The following is a 26061-nucleotide window of genomic DNA, read 5'->3' as shown; positions in this document are numbered from 1 at the left end:
AGTTAGTCATAAAATAAAAAATCCTTTAAAAAAGTGTTTCCCATAAACAACCACAGCACTGCTAATTTATGATTCTGCAAACGAAGTTGATTATAAAACCACACACAGGTTATATAATTAGAAACAAAATGAAATGAGACTTTTGTATTGTAGAGATACGATGATGAGATACACACACATATCACAGTTATGAGTGCACCCCCCACACCTCAATGCGATCCGACTAATCTTACCTTTGCTCCTCTAAACAACCAGCAGCTACATCTACAGACACAAAGCCAAAGTCCAACTCTTCGTCCCTCGTTTCCTTTCTTGAGTTTATTTCCATTTGTTCACCGTCTCTATCGTCGTCTACATGCAGCCAGTCATCCGGAGACGAAGCAACAGTGGAAGCTAAGGACCTATCGACCTCTGCTTCCAGGACTTTTTCAATGTCGGCCTGTTCAGACATCGCCTCCTCTGCCTTTTCAGTGTCCTCTTTCACAACAGGTTTATCTGTGAAGGTCCAGCCTTCGATGATTTCCTCCAGTGCCTTTGCAGTATCTTCAACAGATTCTGCTTGTGGATATTCTTCTACCATTGCTGCTAGCACTTCCCGTTCCAACTCAGACGTATCATCTTCTCCTTGGACTGTGACAAAATCACCGACAGAGATCACACTTGAGTCCAGAGATGTTGACCCTTCCTTTGCTTCCTTGCTGAGGACGGGTGTATCCTCCTGAGCTCTCTGAGATGATTCCATTTCTGGGGGGAAGTAATTGTCTACAGGTGGTGTGCTATCTGAATAAGTCGCACTGAGGCGTTTCTTGATTCGAGGCAAAGGAACTAGAAAGCCTGACTGGTCATTTTGTTGGACTGATTCCTGACCAATTGTGTCAGTTGCTGTATCCGGCTGAGATGAAGGTGGTGAGCCAGAAATGATCGTGTCATCCGGGAACGAACCACTCAGACGTTTCTTCACTCGTGGTTTTGGTACAGGCAAGCTTGAAGTTCCTTGTTTCTTCTCTGAAATATCGCCATCTCTTACTTTGCCACTGCTCTCATTGGTTTTTCTACGTCTCAACTTTACAGGAGTCACATCTTTTGCAGATGTCGACAGTTCGTCAGTCAGAGTTGTTGAGGAAATGGATGAAGGACCATCTTCTCCTTGGGAAACCTTAGAAGTGCACTCGGTAGACGTGACGTTATCTGGGAAGGAGCCACTGAGACGTTTTCTCACCCGAGGCCTTGGGATACGGAGAGTTGTTTCTTTGTTCTTCTCTGTCTCTGTGTCCTCAGATTTCTTAGAGGATGCGATGTCAATCGTGTCAACAGATGCATCACTCGTTATATTTGACTGCGTTATTACTTCGGTATGACACTCGACAGTGTCATCGATCTGGGGTGATTTAACAGAGTCCTGATTTGAAACATTTGATTTTTGATCAATAATTTCCTTTTCATGGTTGGTTTTCTCAGACTTTCTTGAAGGCAATCTCTTGCCTCGTTGTGGAAGACGTATCTTCTTGATGATTGAAAGATAAGTAGTTTGCTCAACAGGAAATATCTCTGATTCTGGCCTTTGAGTGATGCTTTCAATTTCAGTTTCCGAAGGAGGACTGAGGTCAGAAGAGGCCTGCACAGCAGTACTTTCCGTAGTACAAGAGGATTTTTCTGTGTCATTTGAACTGACCAATTCTATGTCTGCCTTTCGAGTTGCACTCTCAACAAAGGCGGCGGTAGTTTGGTCTTTAGTTCCAACAGGTTGTGAAGGAATAATTTCAGTGGCTTTTTGACTTAGTTTATCCATGTTCTGTAAAGGTTCAGGAGCATCTGAGACATCAGCGCTTTGCTCACAAGGTTGAGGAGGAACGGGATCAGAAGTTTTTAAAGCAGGACTGTCTTGGGCGTTCAAATCCTGTTGGTCATTAGCTTTTGGGACAGATGAATCTCTACTGGCTCTGCCTTTTCTCCTCAGAGGCTTACAAGGAACTGTTTTCTGGGGACTTTCAGGTGGCAAACTACGGTCTCTTCTTTTTACAACAGGAGGAGGGACAAGGTCCCCTCTTTCTGGTGTTACTTGAGCCCCAGTGCTTTCTTGGGTATGATCATTCTGAGGTACATCTAGAGAAATTGTACCCTCTTCTTTCCTTATGCTGCAAGATGTGGCAATAGACCCTTGAGTGGGAATTGAAGCATCTTGTCTTACAGACTCTAATGAAATAATTTCAGGGGTTTGCTTGACCAACAAACCAACAGAGATCTGTTTCCGGTCAGGTGTCAAACTATCCTTCCTTCTGAGTGGTCGTAAAGGAACAATGTCTTTATCTTGATCAGAGCCGTTCTGTGGAAGATCTGGAACTTTTCTCTTTGGCCTTCTGCCTCGCTTTGGGACAGCAATTTCAACTTCAACTGGACTAATATCCTTAAAATCTGAGGGTTTGTCCTTGAGTATCTCCCTGCATACATTGACATCTGTCAGGGAATCATTTGATGTAGGCTGCAGGGATGTGGCAAACATTTCTTCCATGCTTGTTTGTGGTGGGCTTAAGGAAGAGAAAGGAAAAGCTTCAGAACTTCTTGTGTTTCATGTAGTTATACCATGCACCAACCCCAACTCCAACCATCTATTAATTTTCTCAACCAAAAAGACAGAAACCAAAGCTTTGTCAAAAACAAAACCATTCAGAATATTCCTGATGCACATGCACGCTGCTCCTGAAACGACACAGCAGTACATAAAGGATATATTGATAACCTCAGTTTGCAACCATCAATGTAAAATGTTACCAAACAGGCAATATCACCATTCCACATCGCAAAGCCAGTCCTCAAATGGTCAATATATGACCATCACAACTTCTTGAGTAGTAACGCTCAAAGCAAAACAAGAGACAGTGTTATCACCAAAAATACAGAACATGTACACTGACCAAACCATGCAACCAAACACTTTAAAGGGCCACAGGCGGCCAGCACTCACCCTTTATCCAGCTGTGGAGAAGTTGACACTGTGCTAATTCCACCCTGTTCAGTCTCAGTCTGGTGCCTTGCTAACAAAATGTGCTCTGATGTTTGAGCAAAGTCCTCCCCTGTGAGTGAACTCTCCTTTGTATGCCATTGACCCAGATCGACCTCCGGTTCCTCTACCTGTTCACTAGCTTCCTTTGATATTTCAGTGATATCTGCTTCCGTCAGCGGTGGCCACTTCTTCATGCTTGCACATACCAAAGTCCCATAATCATTGTCGGTAGTTGGTGACGGAGACGCCGAACGACCACCTAGTAAGTCCGACATGTAGGGCTCTGCACTTGTTGGAAATTGAATGTCAAGTTTGGTGTCTTCCAATTGTCCCTCTATCTTCTGTAGAGGAGTGCTGTCCGTGCAATGTGGAAGAAGCTCATCTGATGGGGTCAGTGTCTTGTCTTTTAGATCAATAGAGGGGACAGCCTCGGGTTGGCGAGCCACTTCAGCTACAGTAGAACTAGACGGCCCCAAAATGGATGCTACTGTTTCATAACTGTGAAACATGGAAGCATGCAGAAACAATGGTTTCGTTAATATGTAGCTAATTAAGGAAACGAGTATTAGAGAAGGCAGAATACTTTCCCATGCAGACAGTCCAGTCGATCCCAAACTTTGAAATATCAAAATCTGTATCTGAATATGAAATGAGCTGAAACATGATGAGGTGAACCATGATAAACAGACTCTAATGCACACTGTTGCATGCTTCACACTATTAGTGTCTTACACTTACCCTTTGTGGAAAACACCCACAATCGCCTTCACTAATCCTGAGGTCTCTTCCTCTTTTGCTGACAAAGAGGACGCCTGTTTTTCTGTTATTGTTCCCTCTGCCTCCAACACTTCCCAACCCAAGACTCCCATTGGCTCTGATGTGTGCAATGGTTTCTTCACAGTTTTATCTTCCTCTGCTGCTTTCCTCTCTATTTCTGATTCGCTGAGGACCCAAATATAAATTATTTTAAGATGATTTAAAGAACTCATGCAGCAATATCATAAAAAATTTGCAATGCAACGTATTATCAAGTTACTCAAGCTACCGTTTACTGGTCCAAACAGTCTATGTTAGGCAAGCACTACACTGGCCACTTCACACCAAACCATCCAAGAGCACTGGGCTCTTCCACTTACCCATCATCCACACAAGGGTCTACGTCTGGCTTTACACCGCCTTTGAATTTGTCCTCTGTCATAAAAGCAAACAGTCAAATACACGAAACGAAACAGGACAAACAAAGATGAATACGACCTCAATCTCAACAGTGTCTCACCATCCGCATGTTCTGTCATGTGTGTGGAGGGAACGCCAGGTAATCTTGTGTCTTTGAGATCTGAGGGAGTTGACAGTGCATGGGACAACTCTTGTGATACATGCTCCTCAGGAGAACAAGGGGATGGGTTGGAATGGGTGGTTTCTTTCTCTGTTGGATTCGACTGTGAAATGCTGGGGAACCCACGACTTCGACTCAAAAGTGGACATGATGGAGCCAGTGCTATCATGTCTTTCAATTCAACTTGTGTATGTTCATGTTTTGATTCAATGTTTGCGATCTTCTCATTCTGCAGCTTCTCAAACAGGGACTTGCTATGTGTTGTCTTAGTCTGAATGCTTGTACATTCATAGCTTAGCATCCTTGCTGATGGGAAACCTGGATTACATGAAACACATGGTGCAGATGAGTATAAGCTGACCATGTTCGGAGGTCTGTTTAACACTTGAGCTGAGGGAAGGCCAAATACTCTGGCCTGTTTGGGGCAGGATGTCACTAATGTCACCATGCTTTTCATGTTGGTGCAATAAAGCTGGTCTCCATCAAGTGACACAAACATCTCTGCCCTCTTCTCCTGAAGCTTTATCAAGGCTGTCACTGTTCCATTTAGTGACCATGTGCTTGGGATTGCTGTCAAAGAAGCAAATCCTTTGAGACTGGAAGCACTGGAGCAACAAGGTACAAAACTTATCATATCGGGTTCAATCCTGGATCTTGTTTGAGGTGCAGAGGGGAACCCAGGGATCCTGGAAGTTTCCGGGCAAGATGGTGCTAAGGCCAACATCGTCTTCACAGTTTTTAAGTCCTGATTTTGACTGTGTCTCATGAAAACTGTCTCCTTTGGTGGCTTATTACAGTAAGTGTGTGGATCAAAAACCCATTGGAATTCTGAGGGTCCTTCAAAGGATGCACATCCAGGAAAGCTGGATACTTTGGAGCAAACTGGCACAAAACTCAGCATATTGTATCGAGGGACAGACGGGAAACCGGAAACTTGTGATGCTCTCGGGCAAGAAGGAACCAAGGCAAGCATTCTGTTGGGTTTGTCTATGTTAATTTGCGAGCTGTGAATACTAGACTGAATGTTTTTGTGTGGCCTGTGCATCACTGAACCCAGTTCAACAGCCCATCCTTCTTCCGTGTGCCCTTCAACTGATGAAAATCCAGGTATTGTGGAAGCTAGGGGGCACAAAGGAAGGAGGTTGACGACATTAAGGGAATAAAACATTATTTGGGGATTTGGGAAAGATGGGAAACCAGGAATACTTGACACCTTGGGACAGGATGGTACACAGGAAACCATACTCCTCATCATCTTTTTGTTGTAGTTTGATGTGTCAAATATGATCCCTGTCTTTGGTTTCCTCTTCAGCAATGAGTCCTTTTCTGTAATCCATCCTAGATTCATATCCCCATCAACTGATGGGAATCCAGATATTTTGGAAACCTGGGAGCACAATGTAAAAAGGCTGATAATATTTGGTGAAAAATAGACAGGGATCTGGGGATTTGGACAAGAAGGAAATCCTGATGTCTGTGCTTCTTTCGGACATGATGGTACAAGGGACACCATTGCTTTAATTGCTCTCTTATCCCTCTCACATCTGTCAATCAATGACGCCTGCTTTCCTTGTATACTTGGTTCAAATAGTGGCTCCCTGTTTATTGTCCACTCTCTTGATTTATGAGATGATGGAAATCCTGGTATTTGTGACATTTTTGAGCAAAAGCTTAATAGACTGACCATATTTGTCATTATTTTGGGTTCAGGTACAGATGTTTTCGGGCAAGGGCTTGAAAGGTTCATTACATCTGATCCGAGATGTTCTACAGGTGGTTGCGGAATTGAGGGAATGCCAGGTATGCAAGAATGTCTTGGACAAGTGGCTACCAAAGCTCCCATTGGTTTAATTTCCTCCGTCCCCTTTGGTGGCACTGTCAGGACGAGAGGTTCAGTTTTCATCATCTTTTCCAAAAGTGGTTCTTTTTGCAATACCCACGATCTGATATTGACTTCAAAAATAGATGGTGAACCAGGTATAGCGGATACATCTGGACAACAGGGACTCATATCAGACATATTTGGTCCGTGAAAAAGTTGAATGTTTTGTGGTACAGACGGGAACCCAGGATTTCTGGCCTCACTGGGGCACGACGGTAAAAGTAAAACCATTTCCTTCTTGTGCTGTCCGTCATCTTTTGATACAGGCTGCTGTAATACTTCCTTCTTTTTTGATTGCTTCTCCCAGATCGGCTTTTGATCTGAAAGCAATTGATTTTCATCTTTTACATGTAATTTGGATGGCATGCCAGGAATGTTTGTCACACTGGGACAGTTGTCCAAGAAAGTGGACTGTTTGAACTCGGGCTTTGCATTGTACGGCACACACTGTTCACTATCAAAGGATGACTTTGTATTCACCATTTGTTCTTTAACACAAAGAGCACCTTCAATGGCCTTATCCTTTGATGACTTATCCCAAGTAGACTCGCTGTCCATGAATGTTAGGTATTCATTTGTTTGTTTACTTGAGGAAGTAAGTTGAAATGTCCCGCTAATTGTTGGGCATATTGGCAACAGATCGGCAATCCCAGCTTCAGTCTTAGTCTTCATTTCATCTTCGTTTTCTGACATTGCAGAAGGTACACCCATGACGATGGCGGCACCAGGTAGCGATGGGATCACACTGATCATTTCTTTGAAAGTTCTCATTTCCTCCTTTGTTGTGTTTACCTCTGTAGTTACTTTTGGTAGCTCCTCCCATATTATGGTCTTGTCTGTAGGAGATTTTTCTGAAGTTGCCTTAGGTAGCTCCTCCCATTGTATGGGCCTGTTTGGAGGGTACTTCTCTAACTGCTGCTCAGTAGTATTTGTTTGGCTGTGGGATGGGATTTCTGCTTCCCCAGCAACAATTTGGCTTGATGGCTGTACTGAAACCATGTTTTCATTTCTAAAAGGAGGTAAAGACAGTGCCACAGTCAATGATACTGATAAAGATGCCAAATATAATGATTATGTATGAATTCCTAAAACTAACTCTGCAATTCTACATGCTGTTATCACAATACAGTACAAGCCATGTACCTCAATCAATGAGTTAGACAGAGACAAAGTGTAACACAATGCTTTCACACCCAACTTGCTCTAGTTAATACAAGTTCAACCCTCAACTAATGCTAAAAGCAGAACTACTGCAAACAAAACTTCATGCCACATTATTTACTTGGGTTGCTGTTCAACAGCCAGTTCTGTAAAGCGAGCATTGTTAGTGGGTTATAGAAATTGTTCTTCCAGTACATCGCTCTTATATTCAGTTCCTGTAATATTCTCTTTTCTCTTTCAAGATACTGTGCCTGAATGTCAATGTTCAATCAAACTATATCTTTACTAGTTACTTCCAATTACAAGTACAAAATCATGTTAAAATGTTCCTTTATTAATAAGTGTTTCTGCTGCTGCGTTTTGTTTCTCTATGGCAACCCATTTGGCCCAAATACAACATCACATTATAAAATAAAACCATGCAATACATAACACTACACCTAGATCAAACTGACAAGCCCAGAAGCCAGGTATTACCCTCTGTCATACCAACACACTCTCAGAGCATCTAACACCCTCTTTATCAGAATTCCCATAGCTCGTAAAAATGACTTCATTGACAAAGCTCAATTTGACTCTTCTAGGGGTGTTAAAACAATGATCCTCCACTGTGACTACAGCAGTCTGCTCATATGCCGACAGTATATCTCTTCTCATACATATAACTACATTTCTGGAGAATCATTCTGACCCAGTGGGCTTAAAGAATGACAAGTAACACAAGGGAAACCCTGCATAAACCACCAAGAAACTCACAGCTACACTAAGTATGGCATACACAACAAATGCAAATGTTGCCATTAGTCATTCAGATGATGTTGAGATGAAGCAAATGCATTATTATGGAGTTGCATCACTGTGCGAACCAAGGCAACCCACCTCTTTCTAACACTCAAGATTAGTGGCGTGTCAGGGACAGAGTGCCACATTCCGCAAAAGTTCCTGAAAACAGAGTTGAAAGCATACGTCTCAAAAACTAACCCTCTGACATTGCAGTTAGAACTCATCTCAAATGCTCCAACTCACTCACCCTTTTTCTAGACAGGCAGTTCCTTCGGGTTCAGTGGGTATCCAAAAGGCCTGTTCATCTTTACGCATCTCCAAAGGTGAGATTCCATCAGAAGTTTCCTCCTTAGTGTCAAGATCTAATCTGGTTGGACTGGCCTCATCCCATAACATCTCACTCTCACTAACTCTAGAGGTTTGCTGGTTCACTCCAGAATGTAACGATGGTAACTCTTTGACAGTGGCCTCAACCCAACATGCTGACTCAATTCTTTGATGTACATTTTCTTGCACATCTTGGCTAGGGAATATAAACTCCATGGATCTCTCTCTGACAGCCATCTTACTAAATGCACTTTCTTCCAGTGACAGCTGTTGACCCGTCAGGTTTTCTCCGTCTTTTCCAAATGTTTTTGTTGCAGACTTCCCTAAGGGCAGCGATTTGACTGGCCTAGCCTGTCCTGAATAATGGTCATGTGTTGATGGTGCCCCATAAACTGAAGCTTTCTTCGGGCAAGATGGCACAATATTAACCATATTTGCAAGCTGATCTTTGTCAAGGGGTGCAACTGATGTTTGGATGTTTGGACCACAAGGTTCAAGAGAACAAATTGCCTTCAGTAGTTTTTTCTGAGGAGGCACTGGCCAGTCCCCTACTTTAGACTCAGAATCAGCTGACACTCTCGAGGGTAAACCAATAATATTTGACTGTCTTGGGCAACATGGCAGCAACTCTGCCATGACTGAATTTTTTTCCACAATGGCACCAACATCTTGGGGTCGTGGAGCAGATGGAAATCCAGGGTTCAAGGCTTGTCGTGGACATGAAGGAAGCATACTCAGCATTATTTCTTTGTCCCTAAATGACTTTTCCTGAACTGTGAAATCTTGATGAATAACACCATACCTTTGATGGAATGGTTTTTCCCAAAATGCGTTCCTATTCAAATTCCAGCCATCATATTGGTTTACCCTATTCTTTGCAGGTAGACCTGGGATTTTACTGTGTTTTGGGAAACTGTCTAAAGATTGTAACATGCTGGGAGCCTCCTTCAACAAAGCCTTTACTGGTCTATCTACTACTTTAGAGGGTATTCCAGGAACACAAGAGTGTTTGGGACAGGGTGGTAACATTGAAACCATAATTCTAACCACTGCCTTTTCTCTTAAATACATCTTCATCAAGTCATGTATTACTGGCAGTCTCTCTCGGTTTGTTAATGGCCTTTCCCATATTGGCCTGTCATCCACACTACATTCTACTTCATCTGACTCATTGTGGGCTCTAGCGGGTATTCCACAAACCCTGGAATGTTTTGGACAAGTAGGCAGCAGATTATTCATACTTGGTACATTTTTCAACACCTTTACCACAGTTGGGTCATCAGCTAATGGTGGTGCCAGAATAGCGGGAAGTTTTTGCCCTGTCTTTGAAAGCAAACCAGGGACACTACTATTTTTGGGACATGAGGGAATTACATTAGCCGTACTGGGCTCTTGTCGCGGAGCAGAGGGTGTGCCAAAAACTTTAGCTTTTTGTGGACAACTTATCAACATATCCACCATATCATTAAAGATATCTGAGTCTTTCTGTATCCAATGAACAATGTAGGCTTGTGCTTTCTTTTCTGGTTTCTTGTTGATGAATCTTCCGGAGGCATGCCAATCTTTGTTCTCTGAATTGTTTTGATCACGGGATGGCATACCAGAAGTTTGGGCCTGTTTAGGACACATAGGCATAAGACTGACAATACTGGGTAACAGCTTCTTGGGTCTTGTGGGCATACCCCAAAGGCAAGTTTTCACAGGACATAAGGGCAGCATTGCCACTGAACAGAACATTTCCCTTTTGTTTAGAACATGTGCTTCATCTGGGGAAATAGCTTCAAAGCCTTCACATTTACTCCAGGGCCACTCCATTAAAATATGCCTTGTCATATCAGAGTCTTCACTCTGAGCACAAACTTTCTCCTTAGAGTGCAAACCAATGACTCTGGTTTTTCTTGAGCCAGTAAGCATCAAGTCTGCCATGCTAACATCTTGGCTTGGTGGAAATGGAACACCAGAGTCACTGGGTTCTTTCTGTGGCACAGAGGGAAAACTAGGACTTGTTGCCTTCCAAGAACAAGATGGTATCATATCTCCGCAAAATTTCAAGCTGTCCTTGTTTACCAGGAATCTTTGTCTGAATGGCATACCTGCAATCGTTGTCTGTTTGGGGCATGTAGGGAGAAGGCTTGCCATACTTGGAGTATTTAAAGCCTCCTGCAGTGGCACCGAAGGAAACCCTGGAGTCCTGACCGTTCTGGAACATGTTGGCAATATGGCCACCATGGCTTTCATCATATTAGTATCACTGACTGCTTTCTCCTGAATACTGGACATGTCTGCAACAAATGTGTTTATCTGCAACGGTTTCTTCCACAGAGAACACCTGTCCCAAACACCTGTGTCATATTCAGTCACTGATCCAGAAGAAGCTAAGCCCGGAACTTTACAAAGTCTTGGACATATAGGTAAAAGGTTAGCCATACCTGGCACACGTTTCAAAGCAGATGGGAATCCAGGAATACTGGCAGACCTGGAGCAGGATGGGGTTAAGTCAGCCATTTTTGCCATTCCTGCACTTCCCTCATAAAGGGTAGTAACACAATCTGAATACAGGAGAAGAGGAAACCTGTTGCTGGGTAACCTTTGAAACAATAACCTCCATTCATTAGGCCAAGCTATAAGTTGAGATTGATCAACAGATGGCATGCCAGGAATCTTGGAATATTGTGGGCAACTCTGTAGTAATTTAGTCATACTTGGCACTCTGACTATTTCTTCAACGTGAGCTTCAGGCTGTGCAGTGAATGGTTCATGAGAAACGGATCTCGCTCCTGGAGACAATTGACCAAGATCCATCTTAGATACGTACACACACTTTTCTTCTGAACTGACAGCAGAGCTCGGTAACACAAGTTCCTGTACAATCCTCTTTTTTCTTTCTTTCATTTCTCTCTTATCCATCAACACATTTTCAGTTCTTTCTTCCTCCTTAGAATGTTCCAGGTCCAAACCATGCAGTGCAAAGCTTTCTGTGCCAAATGATTCAACTGTCACTTTAGATTCTTTGTCTTCTTTAGATAGATTGTCGGACATGGTCTGCTGTGCTGAGGAAAACCCAAAATCAGAGTCCAGTCTTGTCGAGGCTTGGTCAGAGGCAGGCATGCTGCACATCATGTTCTTATCCTCAACAGGTATTGGAATAGTCGGGCAAATTGCTTGAGTGTCTCTTGGTGGCTTCTCCCACTGTGAGTTTTTCACATTGGACCTTTGTCCACACTGAACTTCTGTTTGTTTGTTCATCACCAGAGGTGGCAAAGCAGAATTGGCATCGCTAGGATAAGATGACACTGAGGCGACCATGTTCTTGTTTCTAGAGTAAACCAAAGATTTAAGTCAGAACATAAGATTTATATGCTTCAGAAATGTCTTAAAATACACGAGCAAAATCAGCTTTAATGATCATGATTTACTCTTGTATCACATGTTAACATTTAACAAGAGCTCGGATGCATTTAGTGCTATAGATTAACTGACCAAACCACACTTACCCCAAATCCATAGTTACCACTTCTTTGGTATGGGATACCATTGTCCTTTCTAATGGTTTTGTGGCAGAGGTTGCTGAAATTTGAGGCAACGCAGGTTCCTGAAGAGACCTGGCAGGAGGTGGGAGATCGGTAGGAGAATGGGGTACATGTTGTACAGGCTCTGGTTCTTCTGTTGGATTCTCTAACTGAATGGACACCTTGGACGAATGACCACTTGGTTTAAGTAGAAGCTCCTTGGCTGAGGCAGGTGTGTGGTCCTGAAAATCTGAATTTTTCTTCTTCTTCTTCTTCTTCTTTGATGAAGTAATGGGAGGAAGTGTGGGTTGGACATTTGGTAATGTCCTTGTTGGCCTCGAGTCCATCTGATCCATCTGTGTTTTAGGCATCTCAAAATATTCTAGCCCTGGGGCTGAGGGTGCTTTGGGGTTTTGGGGCAAAAATGAGGCCAAGCTCTCAGGTCTGGGGGACAAACAAAGGAAGATAAGTTATGACCCAAGGAAGGTCTCCAGTGCAGTCAGGCTGTGTGTCCACCAAAAGGGTTTTTTTTCTGACTCCAGCTTATTGTTTACGTTCTTTGCGATGGGCATGCCGCATATTTATGAAAATTACAGATGTCAGCAACTTGATGAGTCACTAAGCCTCTTTTTTGTGCTGAGCTCTGCATGTTTGTGAATGTTTAACTTTGGCTTAAACAGTGCACTCGTCCCTGTCACCTTTTCTCCTACTTTTCTGAACACAGCTGAGGAAGGGGAGAACAAACGCACAAAGACGAACACTGCTGGTCTCTCTGAGTATCCCTCACAGGCTGCCTGGCCCGTCCTCTTTCCATGAATGATTTAACCTTCCCTTCACTCAGAGCAGGGGCCAGAGCAAGTCCTCTACCTTATATCGACAGTTTAACTCTGCAGATATTCTGTAACTTTGAAACCAGACACAAACAAAGAGTCTTAGCTGAACAATCACCCGACAAAGTGCTCTTGAGTGCACCCGGCTGGTGATTTCAGCTGGAAAACAATGTTTTGGTGGACACAGGTCCTAATGCAGTCCATATCCAGGCCTTATTCATAGTATGGACATGGAACTACAAAGAGTATATATACAACAGGAGTTATATCCAGACGAAGCAATCAACCAAACAAGCACGATGGATCTGTGTAGTAACAACCAGGTTTGCCAAACAGCAGCAGCCTTTCAAAATGATACTCAACAACAAACTTCCAGGTCAGGCACGACATTCATGTGACTTTGACCAAAGTAGAAAGACTCCTTTTGAATCTTTTATCCCAGGCAATAACACGCAGCGCAACAAGCAGTGTGCTAACACATTTTGGCAGTGCCATAACATAGCCACAAGGTTACAAGCATTAGAAGCTGCAGTGCAAAGGGCACCAGGGTTTGGCTTCTCCATTTCACAGAGAAAAGAACAAAACAGTTCTCATGAAAACGTAAGAAATGTTGAACCGAGAAGCCCTCTCAAACCAAACACATGCAGAGTTTGTTTGTTTGTGGGACGAAGTATTTCCTCACCAATGCAACCGTCCACGAGCTACCTTAAAGTTCTTGTGACCTTTGTTTAGACATGTTCGTAGCCAGTAAATGCCACGATGTGTAAAGCCTCTTTTTTGACTGGGAGAGGGAAATGAATGAAAACAAGCTCAAGTCCCTTCTTACCCAAATCACGTGCGGCAGTAACAGATCAAGATTCCACTTACTTTAAAAATAACATTCGGCTCTTCAACAGTCTTTTACTTTGGCTCCACCAGTTTGCACACCTCTTGTCCAGGTGTACACCACAAACCAATGGCAACTACATTAAAGTGTTAGGGCCGATTATTCCTGTACAGCCATGCCACGCCAAACATTAAAACCAAACCACAGTCAGACTTTTGTAACTCACCCTGCTGATGCTTTGACAACCTCAAATCCAAAGCGTGCGTCTGTCTTCCGCTCTGCCCTGGATGTCTCCGTTCTCCAGCCTGAAGGGGCTCTGGGATCAGACGCTGAACCACATACAGGAACATAAAGTTAGTTACGTTGATGAACCAAATATTATTCTGCTGCACTGGATTTGTTCGTGCTTACTTGTTGGTGTTGTACTCTGGTTATCCTCTTCGCTCAGCGTGCTCAGCTGTCTCTTAAACTCTAAAAGGAAAGAAGAGAATAAAAGATCAGAACAAAGTGAACATTGTTCTTGGATCATTGCTCCGTTTGGATCCTGTACCTGCATCTTTGTCACTGAGGACGGCTGAGGCAGTTTGTGATACATGAGGCTGAGAAGGAGGAAGAGGAGGAGCTGAAGGGCCAGAGAGCACAGGAGCAGAGGAAGGACTTAAGGAGGAGGGAGAGGGGGGCTCTACTGTGGGGGCGACATGGGGTCTCCAGGAAGGAACAAATTCTCTCTGAGGTTTCTGATCCACTGACTGACCGGAGGACAGAGAGGACGCTGACAGAGGAAACATAACGAGGCAGAGGGATGATGGAGGAGAGGAGGAGGAGAAGGGGAGAGAAATCAAAGTCTAAAATTCATCGGCAGACTTTAACAAAGAGGTGAGAGGGAGAGCAGGTGGCACAGCTCATGCATGACGATCAACAGAAGAAGCAAATCAAGAGTCAGATGCAAAGAGGATGGGACGCACAGAAACTGGGGTCTTAAGGTATCATCAGGATGTTTTAAAACCTGGCTCCTATTTTTGTATATTTTGGGGTCAAAATGGCTGAAACATATTTCAATGTCTCCAGTTAGGGATGCACCATATTGGATTTTTTGCCGATATCCGATATGCTGATATTTTCCAACCCTTTTTGCCGATTTGGATACCGATATATTCGGCACGTCTTTTCCCACCTAACTGCAGAGAAAGTCTCCCTGTAGCGGAGTTGATATCACGCCTGCTCTTAAAGTCGTGGCCCAAAAACTGCCATACTGCAGACATGTTGACAGAAGAGGCGTTGTACAAAAGGTAACGTGTCTGATCACTCACGTTTCTGAGCGCACCTGAATGCAGCATCCCCCCGAAACACGGCAGTGAGGGAGACATGCCCGGACTTGTTCACTGCACCGACTATGGAGACATCAGTGATCGCTGACGGACTCTTTTCATCGTGTGAGCGTCCATGAAGATGTGAGTTAGTTTGCTCTGATGTTTATGTTTCTCTCTGTTAGCTTCAGCTTCCGCTGCGAGTGTATGTGCGGCGTGTTTGATGTTTGATGAGCTAACTGTGAGCTGGTTAAGAGTCGGATGTTTTAAATAGTTAGTTCAGATCCAACACAATATTTGTGTAACATGCAATGACACAAATCGAGGCTGCAGTAAACCAACAACTCCAAAACTTCAGAAGAGACACGAGGTTCAAACTGAGGAGAGCACAAGGAAAGGGTTAATGGATGCAGCAGGGAGACGGAGTCAGGTGTTAGCTTGGTGTCAAAGGTCGAGGAGGTTTACATGGCGTCTCTATTCTCTGCCTTTTCTGCAGCACTGCGGGCTGCGCGGGATCGCTGGCAGACAGATGCAGAAACTTGGGAGAGAGAGCCGGCTGGGACAACGGGGCCTGAGACTTAGGAGGCCTCCACTCAGTCTGCCAGGAGGCTGAGGAAGAGGAGGAGAGGGGGAGGAGCACAGGTGAAGGAGCAGACACAGGTGTGTAAACTGAAAGGAGTGAAGCATAGACTGCATAAAAAGATGGATGACGTGTCTCCGCCTCCTCTCATTGTCTGAACACAAACACCTCCACAGCGCGGCTGCAGTCTTGGTTATGAACAGTTTAATGAGTCAGCAGGGGGCGAGAGAGAGGTTTGGGGAGCTGCCATGTCGGCCATCTTTTTATACAGTCTATGGTGTAAAGTAGTGTCTGACTCCTCCTCTTCCTGTCTCTGTACCTGTCTCAGGTGCAGACGGCAGGCTGGTGGGCCGGGTGAGGGCCGAGCCTGACTCCCCCCCAGAGGGGAGACGAGCCCTGGGCGGTCTGAGAGCAGGAGGAGGTGGAGGTATAATAGGGAAGGAGGTGAGAGGAGCTGAAGAGGAGGAGGAGGAGGAGGAGGGAACAGGCTGTGCGCTCCAGGCTGAGAGAAGAAAACGGAAAGAAGAAATGAAGAGAAGATTTTTTATACCGCTAATCTTTAAGTTAGCCTGTTAGCCTGCTAGCCTGTTAGCTTGTCCTACCTGTTTGTGAGGTATCAAATAAAGAGGCAGGATGGAGGGATGGGTCAGGGGACAGGGAGGAGGTGGAGAGGGCTTTAGAAGGAGTGAAGGAGGAGAAAACGGTGGCCTCTAAAGCCTGGGCTGGAGAGGAGTCACAGTGGAAGCTGTGAGGCCTCCGAGGAGCTACAGAGATGGAAGAGGACAAACAGGAAGTGACAAAGAGAGAGGCATGATGGGAAAGAAGCTAAAAGAAAAATAAAGGGTGATTTAAACTATCTTCTATCCTGCTAGCTGGTGATGCTAACCCAGCTAATGCTACAGCCTCAATCAGCTGCTTCTGAGAGAGCACATCTGCTGGCTGGTACCTGATCCGGCACCTGGCTGGAAGATTTTGGGGAGAGCAGGCGGGTGAGCTCGAGTGAAGGCGGGCAGTGAGTAGGCGTAGAGGGAGGGCGGAGCCTGCTGGGTGGAGCCGGGTGGGCGTGAGCGTAAAGAGGGAGGAACAGAGGGGTGTGGGTGATCAGGCAGAGGAGGACGAGATGGGACCGAGATGGAGGAGGAAAGACCAGAGGACGGTTTCCGGTCCATCTCTGAGGTTACTGGATGAGAGGGATGGATGGAGAGGAGGAGGAGGAGGAGGAGGAGGAGGAGCAGGAGGAGGAGGAGGAGGGGGGGATAGAGGAAGAAAGAGACAGAATAAGGATGACAGTGGAAATGAAGGATGAGGTTCTACAGCATGTATGAGGAGAGAAATGCACAAATAACTTCGTCTCTGTCTGAACTCTCTAAGCTGTGATCGAAAGTCTGTTTCTCATCATTCATGCAGACACTCTGAACTTTACTGCTGCACGGCTGCAACTGCAGGCATGTGAGGGGGTTTTAGGACAGGAAGCGTTCTGGTTTCTGTTTGTAGTACGTTTATAGTCCGAGTAGTATTGACCAATCACGTATCAGCAGGAAAAACAGTCCGTGTTGAGAGCAAAGGCAGGCGGAGCCTAGCTCCATCAGCGTTAGCTTCGTATTAATCTCTATAAACAGACTCTGCATGCTAACAGCTAACAGCTAACAATCTGTTGTAGAGCTAAACTTTAACTTGAGATAAATTCTCTTCACGCTGTGTCACAAAAGCGTTTAGATTCCTTGAATGCATCATAACTGATGGCTCCGCCCTCCGTCTCATGTCACAGTAGTGTTCTGCTCCTCGTGAGGACAGACCTGACAAAGCTTCATGTTGAATCTATTTCTGTTTGGGCTTCATCCCGCTGCAGTCAGCCAGAGTGCAGCCTCTGTGTAACTGACTGTTCACCAGAAACTTATCCTAATCACAGTTTGGTTCAGTGTAGAAAAGTGTTTATGTTAAAGTATTAAAGTATTTTATTTTCGTCTTGTGGCTAAAAGAGAAACAGCTTCACGCTGACGGTCTCAGAAATCGCCGAAGCGCTCACTGCTACTTCCTGCAAAACCACAGTTCTGTCTTTAGAGTCTCGTATGTGAAAGCATCTTCAGCGCTCAAACAGAGAGTCCTACTTTAGCTCCGACACTTTGTAATGACGGCAGAACACGGCAGCTGCTCTGAGAGACCCTGCTCTGTTTTATAATCCGAACGTCTGCAGTTATTTAAAGTAACATTAAAGTATTTAAATCAGTGATGCTTTATTCTGCACAGACAGTCAGAGTGTCAGCTGACTAATAATAAATGAAACGTTGCACATGAGCGAAGCGTGAGTGAAGGAGACATGAGATGAAGTGAAGCGCTCTACAGAGTCATTGAGTCTGAATCTTCATCTCTACTTGTTTTAAAACCACTGCGGGGGTCGAAGGGTTAATCGGGGTACAGGAAGTTACCTGTAGGGCCTGACTCAAGCACAGGCCTCCAGGCCAGGTCATGGAGTCTGGAGGTGGAAGAAGCTGTTAGAGAGAAAGAGGAACAGCAGAGGTGAAGACTTAACGAAAAGAGAAGTGAGATATAAACAGGAAACAGAAGAGGAAGCAAGAGGTGAGAAAACAGAACGTAAGAGGTGTGAAGGGCGCAAATAAAGACTTTAATAACTCTGAGCCGTGCTCGCAGGCCTCAGCTGCAGCTGGAGGTTCATGTAACAGGGAGGAGCTGCTGGATTGTCTGGAGGTGTTGCCTCCCTCTCTTCATTCTCTCTCTCACCTGTCACATGAGGAGTCGGTCCGGTCCCAAAGCTGGGCCTCCTGTCCTCTCCCGCTTCCTCATCGCTGTCGTTAAAGTCGTCCAGGTTTCCAATGTCGTTCATTTTAATGCTCATGAGACTCGCCAGACTCTGCATGTCCTCGTCTCTGTGGAGAGAGGACAGAGGATCCTCTTATTCCATCAGCAGCGTCAGAGTAACCTGTGAGCTATAAGAACATGCTGCTGATGACTCACGTGGCCTTCCCCTCTTTGAGAAAGATACAGGACAGGTTGAGCTTCAGCGTGGCTTCGATCACTTTGACGGACAGCGGTTTGAGCTTCAGCGTGACGTCGTACTGAGCCGGCGTCGCACTCGCAAACTTCTTCATGTTCACATCGGCCGAGGCCAAAACCTTCCTGCGACCTTTCGTCTCCTGCGGAAGGAAAACAAGTCAGAACTTCCTCCTGAGATTGTGTTACAGATGTTACTGAGGCCGTTCAGATCCAGTGACCTGATGAGGATCTCTGACAGGCTGAAGTCTCGCAGCATCGTCTGAATTTATTACTCAAATCAAATCTCACAAACACGTAAACGTCTCCTCGACAGACTCGAGCCGTGTTTGCATCATTCTACGTTTTAAGTCATACCCCACGCAAAGAAGAGGTTCGGCTTCTGGTCTGAACGCAGCACATTATAGTAATATATATAATATATATAGTATATTTCTGCAGGCTGCGTCTGCGTCGCCTAAATTACATAAATATAAGATCTAAAACCTGCCAGGCGTTCCAAAAGCCCTGCACACAAACGTCCTTTGAGCTGCACAAACACGCAGACTCAAACATTTCCCACACGGTGCGTTTTCTCAAGTAATGAATCGGCGTGACGCTGCGCTGTAACAGAACTTTTAGTTCCAGGAACTTCTCTTTAAGGTACTAAATGGTTCTTGTGGCCCGCTGTCGTCTGCGCTGCCTGAAGTCCCGGGAAGATTATTCCTATCAGGCCAATGACGTCTGGAGGAGCAGTAACTGCACTACAACATGACCAATCAGAAACGAGGACAGTACTACCCCCCGAGCAGGGACTTTTCAGGGGGTAAATCAACTACCATGGAACTGAATTCAGACCCTGGTTCCTGCTGTTGAAACGCACAGTTCCTCAAAAGGTTCCTGGTTCCTGGGGACGTTCCTGCTGTGGAAAAGCACCTGTAGTGTAACTTTTGTCGCTGTTTACAAACTGCATTAAGTCCTGTCTTTGCTGTGACTGTGTACGTAACCAAAATGTGACGGGATGTCCCGACCCCGATCTCAGCTATCGGACTGGAGCCGATCACATCACCCCGATCATTCACGTCAGCTGTCGTAACCTCAGCACGATATGCGGCAAGCTCGGCTAAACTGTCAGCAGTGTGGAAATATTTATAACCAGGAAGGGAAAACAGCCAAACAGCCATTTCACGTGTTCATTTGTTCACTCGAGTTAAAGTTCAGACGGCAACGAGTGTGAAACAGGCGTCGGTTTAGCTCAGCGGTTAAATCGGCGACTGTATACAGAGACAATCGTCCTCGATGCAGCGAACCGGGTTTAACTCCGCCCTCGGCCCTTTGCCGTGTATCATCTCTCTCGTGTCCTCCGTCCACCGTCCTCTCTCTATGAAGGCATGAACGGCCATCAGTGACCTGTCTCAGTGTGCGGTCTGAACACCACCTGAGGAAGCAGCACACTCACATTCTCAATGACGAAGGTCCAGTCTTTGTCTTCAAACTCCTCCGCAGTCGGTTCCTGTGTGAAGACGAATAAAACACCTGAGCTGTGTCGTCACGTTTACCATCAGAGAACTTACTGATCATGAGATGAAGTCGGTACCTTAAAGAGCGTGACCGTGATGTCTAAGCTCTCTGGAACCTGCCAGACCACCAGACCTCTGTACGGGTTCTTGATGCCCGGCTGCCAGCTGTGGAGCTGAAGGAGAACGTCAGAGTGAGAGAGCTTCTGCAGAGAACACTTTAATACTAAGAGACAGTTTATCTTATTACATAACATATTTATTCCTTCAGCTGGTTATTTATTTAGCTCACCTTTGTGCTGTGCCGTCTGTTCCTCCGGATCCACACCACCCTCAGTTTGTCTGGCTGCCTGCAGACAGAACAAACAACACGTTCATGTTTCTGTAAGTTAAATTTACACACACACAACATCATCATTAAAACATGTTACTCACTGCCACCATGTTTACTCTGAGTTACAGGAGAACTTTCTCCTGACAACAGAACAGGTCGTGTGCAGAAGGAATGCTGAGGGGAGGACGAGAGGTCACCTTAACCTTTGACCTTTGACAACCAGAATCTAGTCAGGTCATCCTCGAGTCCAAGTGGATGTTTGGGTCAGACTTAAAGGTGTTCCTGAATCATCATGCCCATGAGAATGTGAAGGACGGACGGACAGACGGATGACACACGATGCCTCTGGACACGGCTCGCCCCAAGACAAACGCTGCTGTCGACACAGGTGGAGCTGAGGTGGAGCAGGTGAAGCTTTAGCTTCAGGTTACTCAGAGAACGAGTGACGGACAGCACACATCTCCGTCCTGGTGAGGAAAGCTTAGAAGTGACTTTATGAATGTGTTTTACAACCTTTACAGACGAGCATCCAGACACACACAGTCTGAGCAAGAAAAGGTCCCATATAACAAACGTGCACAACCAGGAGGAGCTGCAGCACGTCACACTGACATGTGACAGACAGAAAGATCTGCTGACCTACAACCTGACTACATCAACAACGTCAAGCTAAAGGCTAACACGCTGACAACAACCAGTCACAGATCAGATCGATTAACCTGAGATAAAGTAGTTACACACTGAGCCACAGTTCTGCTTCTCTCTGAGCAGCACAGGAGAAGTTTATCCGTCTTTAGAGGGACGATTCTACATATTCTACTTCCTGTGTGTGTCCTCTTTGTACGCTCACGGCTGCACCGCCCCGTCAATCACCATCATCTCATTACACTGAACGGCAGCCGTCTGAACACACGCTCGTCTGTGAGACACACAGAGGTGAGCTGGGCCGGCAGAAGATCAACATCTTGTGACTGTGAGACGAGTGATCGAGTCTGCTGAGGGGAAACAGGTCTGAGCGTGTGTGTGTGTGTGTGTGTGTGTGTGTGTGTGTGTGTGTGTGCGTGTGTGTGTGTGTAGGCTTTATGAATGGTGGGAAACTGACCCCACGCTCAGACTCACATTATCCTGCAGCTTGTTGTGTGAACACATAACAAACAGAAGATTCATGAGAAGCTTGTGCTGTGAAAGCTCTGCAGGTGGACTCACTCATTTCCCAGCATTCAAAAGGAAATGATGTCACCGTTCTTATGCAGATGATGTTGTCCTGTTGGCTTCATCAAGCTGCGTCCTCCAGCAGGCACTGGGGCGGTCTGCAGCCGCGTGTGAAGCTGTTGGGATGAGAGTCAGCCCCTCTGAGGCCGAGGCCATGGCTCTCTGCAGGGAGAGGGTGGAGGGCTCCCAGCGGGGGGGAGAGAGTCGAGGAGTTGAAGCAGCTCGGGGTCTTGTTCTCAGTGAGGGTAAAATGGATCCTGAGGTCGACAGACAGGTCGGTGCAGCATCAGCAGTAACGCGGGCGTTGTAGCCGTCGAGGTGAAGAGGGAGCGGATCGATCTGACATCGATCTACGGTCCAGCCCTCACCTGATCTCAAGAGCTCTGCCAAGTGACCGAAGGAATGAGGTGGCAGCTGAATGAGTCTCCTCTGCAGGGTGTCTGGGCCGCTAGAGCTGCTACTCCCTCTCATTGAAGGAGCCAGTTGAGGTGGTTCGAGCATCTGATCAGGATGCCTCCTGGGCGCCTCCCTTTGGAGGAGGCCCCGAACTCCTCCAGCAACCGAATCAGATGCTAACAATGTTTCCGACTCTGCTCTGAGGTTTAACAGACGTGTTACTGCAGCTTCTTCCAGACTTTCTTTTATCAGTATTTATTTATGCTTTTATTTTGAAAGAACCGGGCAGTTTGGGCACCTGTTGACGTGCCACAGGTCAAACTGTCGGCCTCCCTTTCATGTTGCAGGACTCTCACACTCAACGGTGAGCACGTGGTGAGAAGAGTTCTGGGAGCTACAGAACAGAAATAGACGCCGTCTGCCTCTCTGAACTTCACACAGGATTAATAGAAATCCTACACCTGCTGCAGCTCCATTTATCTCCGTCATGTTTCTGTGCTGCGACGAGCTGACCGACTAATGCCCGACGGCGGGCCTCACACAGAACTCACTGCATGTCACTGTGATTAAAGTGTAAGACATTAGTTTAAGTGAACATTTCCTGCCATGAGGGAAGCTGTTGATCATGAAACGTCTGAACTCTCAGTGGAGGGAGACGGCCGAGCTCGCCGAGCCACATTTTACACATTCTTGTCATTGACTCGTACAACTGTGACGTCATCCAATCTGAGGGACAGATACGTGTTTTATTTCTACATTTAAAGCCTCCACACTCTCACTTTCTAGTTCTTCCCTCTCTAAGTTAAGGGGAGACATGTTTTATTATGCTAACTATGCTAACTCTGCCTGCTTCCTTAGCGTCAGACGTAAAGGGTAAGTCCTGTATTTTTAAGCCTGGGTTCTGTTTTACTTATTTCAGGTCTTAATGCCTCACAGGTCCAAACAGTGTTTGAACGTCTCCAGCAGATGTGTTCGTCCTGCAGCAGTGAAACAGGCTGTAACGGCTGCAACATAATCCTTGATGGGTCAAAGGTCGTCCACTATAAGTTGTTGTTGTTTCCACTGACAGGCTCAGATTGTTCTTCTAAGTGTGTGACAACATGACAGAAAGGATCCCTACAGAGATAGACCTTTTTGTTACAGAGGAAGATGATTGTTTTAACCACACACAGACGTTACATCGCTCTCTGCAAACACACCAGACTCCATTCACAAAAACACTGATTTACCTTTTAGAACATGGGAGTTGCTGGTCTCCTGCTGGTGTTATTGTGTCTCACACAAACACATACTGTGTTGGATCCACACTTAACATTTAAAAGACCAGTCACATAAAAACAGTAAATACAAATTTGGAATAATTCTTTTGCTGTAGAAAATCAGAACTTTAATCTTGACTAATTATCTTTAAGCTTCACTTAAAAGGCAAAACATTTAATTACTATCTAATGTTTCTTTTTTACTATTTCATTAACTTGACTTTGTTAGATATAAATCAGATTAAACATGTCGACCACCTTCACCTGCCTCAGTGACTCTCACCTGAAACATCCCACCAAACCCCATGTAAAAAACACACAATTTAAGTTAAACAAGTATTACATTGTACTGCGTCTCTTACATGTCTTTATGTGTAATATCATGTATCACTGTGCGCCTGAGGGGAGAGCACGACTGTAAAGAACAAGTGTTGCTAAACAGCATCTACGTCAGATGCACCTGAGACGTGCTCGTACCTGTCGGCTCGAGTGAAAGTTTACTTAAAAAGTGAGGAACGGGGTGACGTGAAGGAGCCCACGATACAAGCCGGGGCTGGAGGATGGGACAGACCTGCTGATGCAGCGTGAGTAACGATAATGGAATTAAAGACGTCCTGCAGCAGCAGCTCACTCACAGAGTGTTGCTGTTGATTATGATTCAGATGAAGCTGAACTCTGGGGCGGAGACGTTTGAGCCAAGCCTCAAGTTTTCCACCAGGATCCTGCTGCGGGATCGGACTGGGAGGGAGTGAGGACACTTTTTGGGAAACAAAACAGATTTCCTACATTTTAAAACATCTAATAAGAAGTGTTTATGTTATTATGAGCTCAGCCGCCCTCTGCCCTGTCATCATCTCTTCCATTAAAACACTTCAGACGCAGCAGACTGCACCGACATGTTTGCAAAGATTAAACTAATCATGTTTTAAAGACGTCTGCAGCAACAAGAGGAACGTTCCAGACCTTTGTTGTCTCTGTGACGTTATTAAAAACAGGATAAGATTGTGAATAGGTGCACGTTCAGGTGTAGACACCAGAACTACTCGTTTAAGTTCAGTTAAAGATTTTAGTTTCAGTTTAAATACAGCACATAAAGGAAACAAAGTTTGGCTTCAGGTCTCACTGCGGACACCTTCTCCTGACTTCAGTCGTAACTTTATAATCAACAGTTTACATTTAAATCAATTTTATTTTAAAGTGTTTAATGAGTAATGTTTTTCAGACGGAGGAACTGAAGTCTAAAGAACACGGAGGATCCAAAAGCCTCGTTTAACTTTACTCTTGGGCTGTCTGTGCGCAGGAACAAAGACTTTGAAAGTTATAAACATATTCAGTTACATGAATGTTTTTATGTTCATTAAATGTTTCTTTCTCTCCTTACTCTCTTCAGCAAATGCAATATTCCTTCTCTCCACAAACACAGTCTCAGATCACAGGTAGATATCACCTCCTCCAACTCAAACAGCCATTCATCTCTCAATATGTTTTTCTTTCTCGCTCTTTTTAATAAAACAAAATTATATCTCCGCTCCCAGACTTGTCTTACATGATCCATACATTACTGTAACCGTTACTGTTTACTGTCTGTACATCAGCTAAATGTAAACATCCAGGCTGCCTCTGTGTTGTAGAGTCGGTGTTGATGAGAGGCACCAAAGGGAGATTTATCAAAGTTTACAAAGGGTTAATTGGGTTCTGGTGGGGGTGAGTTCAGAGCAATTAAGCAGGCTTGACTTGGCCGGAGGTGGTAGAGTAATGGGGCCCGATGGGATGTCTTTTCATGGGGCCCAAAAAATCTGGCTGCAGCCCGAGTGGTGCTGATGTTGTGGATGACCACATCCTGTGTCCAGCTGCACACCTGACAGCCTACGTACCGTCCTCCCAGAGATGATCACTCTTACCTACAACCCAGCACCTGAACAGAATGCTACCACAGCGTTATGTTTAAATACTCAATAATAAAAAGCAGACACGGAAGTAGGTGACTGGGGCGTCCTCTGTGAAGCAGCGTCATCATGTTTTTTAATATAATTAACACGAGTGAAGCCTCCGATAAAACACTGTCCTTTTAACTACACATCTCACGTATTCATTCAGTCATTTTCATTCTCACTCATGCAACAACAAATGGTCTACTGTGCTGTAGTAAGACGAGTCGTTAAAAAACAAATCGGAGAAGTCGTCCCAGACTTCATCTTATATCAAAAGTCCCATCTGTTTAAGGTGTTGCTTCCGCCCTTCGATGTGGGCCTGTATGATACCGTAATAACGACGGAATAATAACCGAATCAATAATTTGATCAATTTTATCGACAGAAATATTAGTTTCGGTATGAGTTGTAAGCGGAACAGGGTGTTAACTATACCTGAACGGCCACTTTGTTCTGTGGCTCACAAACAGTAAAATGTGGATATTTCTGAATGGGGTTTGGCATCACTTTCTCCCCCCGTACACGATAAAGATGCCAGTCCCTTAAACACTTACAGGGACACGTTAGGAAGGTTGTACCAAACGAAACACAACACACATCCACTGTATTATCATTATAGAGTGTTATAATAGTTCCTTACCATTTATTAGTGCACTCTATCATCAGCTCCTGAAATGAAGCAGCAAACTGGAACTTCGCTGCTTTCTTTCCGACCCGCTGGAGTCGTTTCCAAACCGAAGTCATGGCTGTCAGATAATTCTCTCACAGACTCGATCAACCGACAGTACCGTGAAGTAATCCGGTCACCGTGTCCTGCCGCGTGGACTACACCGAAGGGAGTGAGGGGTCCGCCTGCCTCGCTGACAGCTCCTCACCGGTGTC

At 45.2% G+C, this 26061-nt stretch overlaps 2 protein-coding genes across 9 annotated transcripts in view; both read right to left on the bottom strand.

Moving 5' to 3' along the window:
- Positions 1–26061, bottom strand: part of ehbp1l1a (EH domain binding protein 1-like 1a) — a 30254-nt gene extending 4193 nt beyond the window's left edge. For 2 of the 8 annotated variants that reach the window (XR_011308760.1, XM_069671944.1), the window contains exons 1-5: positions 4278–7001; positions 4138–4192; positions 3740–3943; positions 2963–3499; positions 234–2525 (exon numbers count right to left, since the gene is read on the bottom strand). Coding sequence is in view for 7 of the 8 variants with exons in the window: in XM_069671944.1 (XP_069528045.1) it covers positions 234–2525; positions 2963–3499; positions 3740–3943; positions 4138–4192; positions 4278–6990 (5801 nt within the window). In the remaining variant the exon portion in view is untranslated. Of the gene's footprint in view, positions 1–233; positions 2526–2962; positions 3565–3739; positions 3944–4137; positions 4193–4277; positions 7002–8259; positions 8323–8410; positions 9254–13881; positions 13985–14066; positions 14127–17968; positions 18032–18281; positions 18428–18515; positions 18695–19989; positions 20044–20127; positions 20224–20339; positions 20398–25819 lie in introns of those variants that run through there. The other 6 variants (XM_069671949.1, XM_069671950.1, XM_069671945.1 and 3 more) reach the window with 6 other exon arrangements.
- Positions 15335–16711, bottom strand: LOC138600630 (atrophin-1-like). The gene is made up of 5 exons (XM_069672087.1): positions 16489–16711; positions 16145–16306; positions 15862–16044; positions 15428–15571; positions 15335–15339 (listed from the first exon to the last, which is right to left on the bottom strand). The coding sequence occupies exons 1-5, from the start codon at positions 16709–16711 to the stop codon at positions 15335–15337; spliced, it is 717 nt and encodes a 238-aa protein (XP_069528188.1).

Source organism: Semicossyphus pulcher, unplaced genomic scaffold (assembly GCF_022749685.1).
Source record: "Semicossyphus pulcher isolate SPU_LCO1_2020_fin unplaced genomic scaffold, fSemPul1.0.p SCAF_21, whole genome shotgun sequence".
Lineage (NCBI taxonomy): Eukaryota > Metazoa > Chordata > Actinopteri > Labriformes > Labridae > Semicossyphus > Semicossyphus pulcher.
This window is presented reverse-complemented; position numbering and strand designations above follow the sequence as displayed.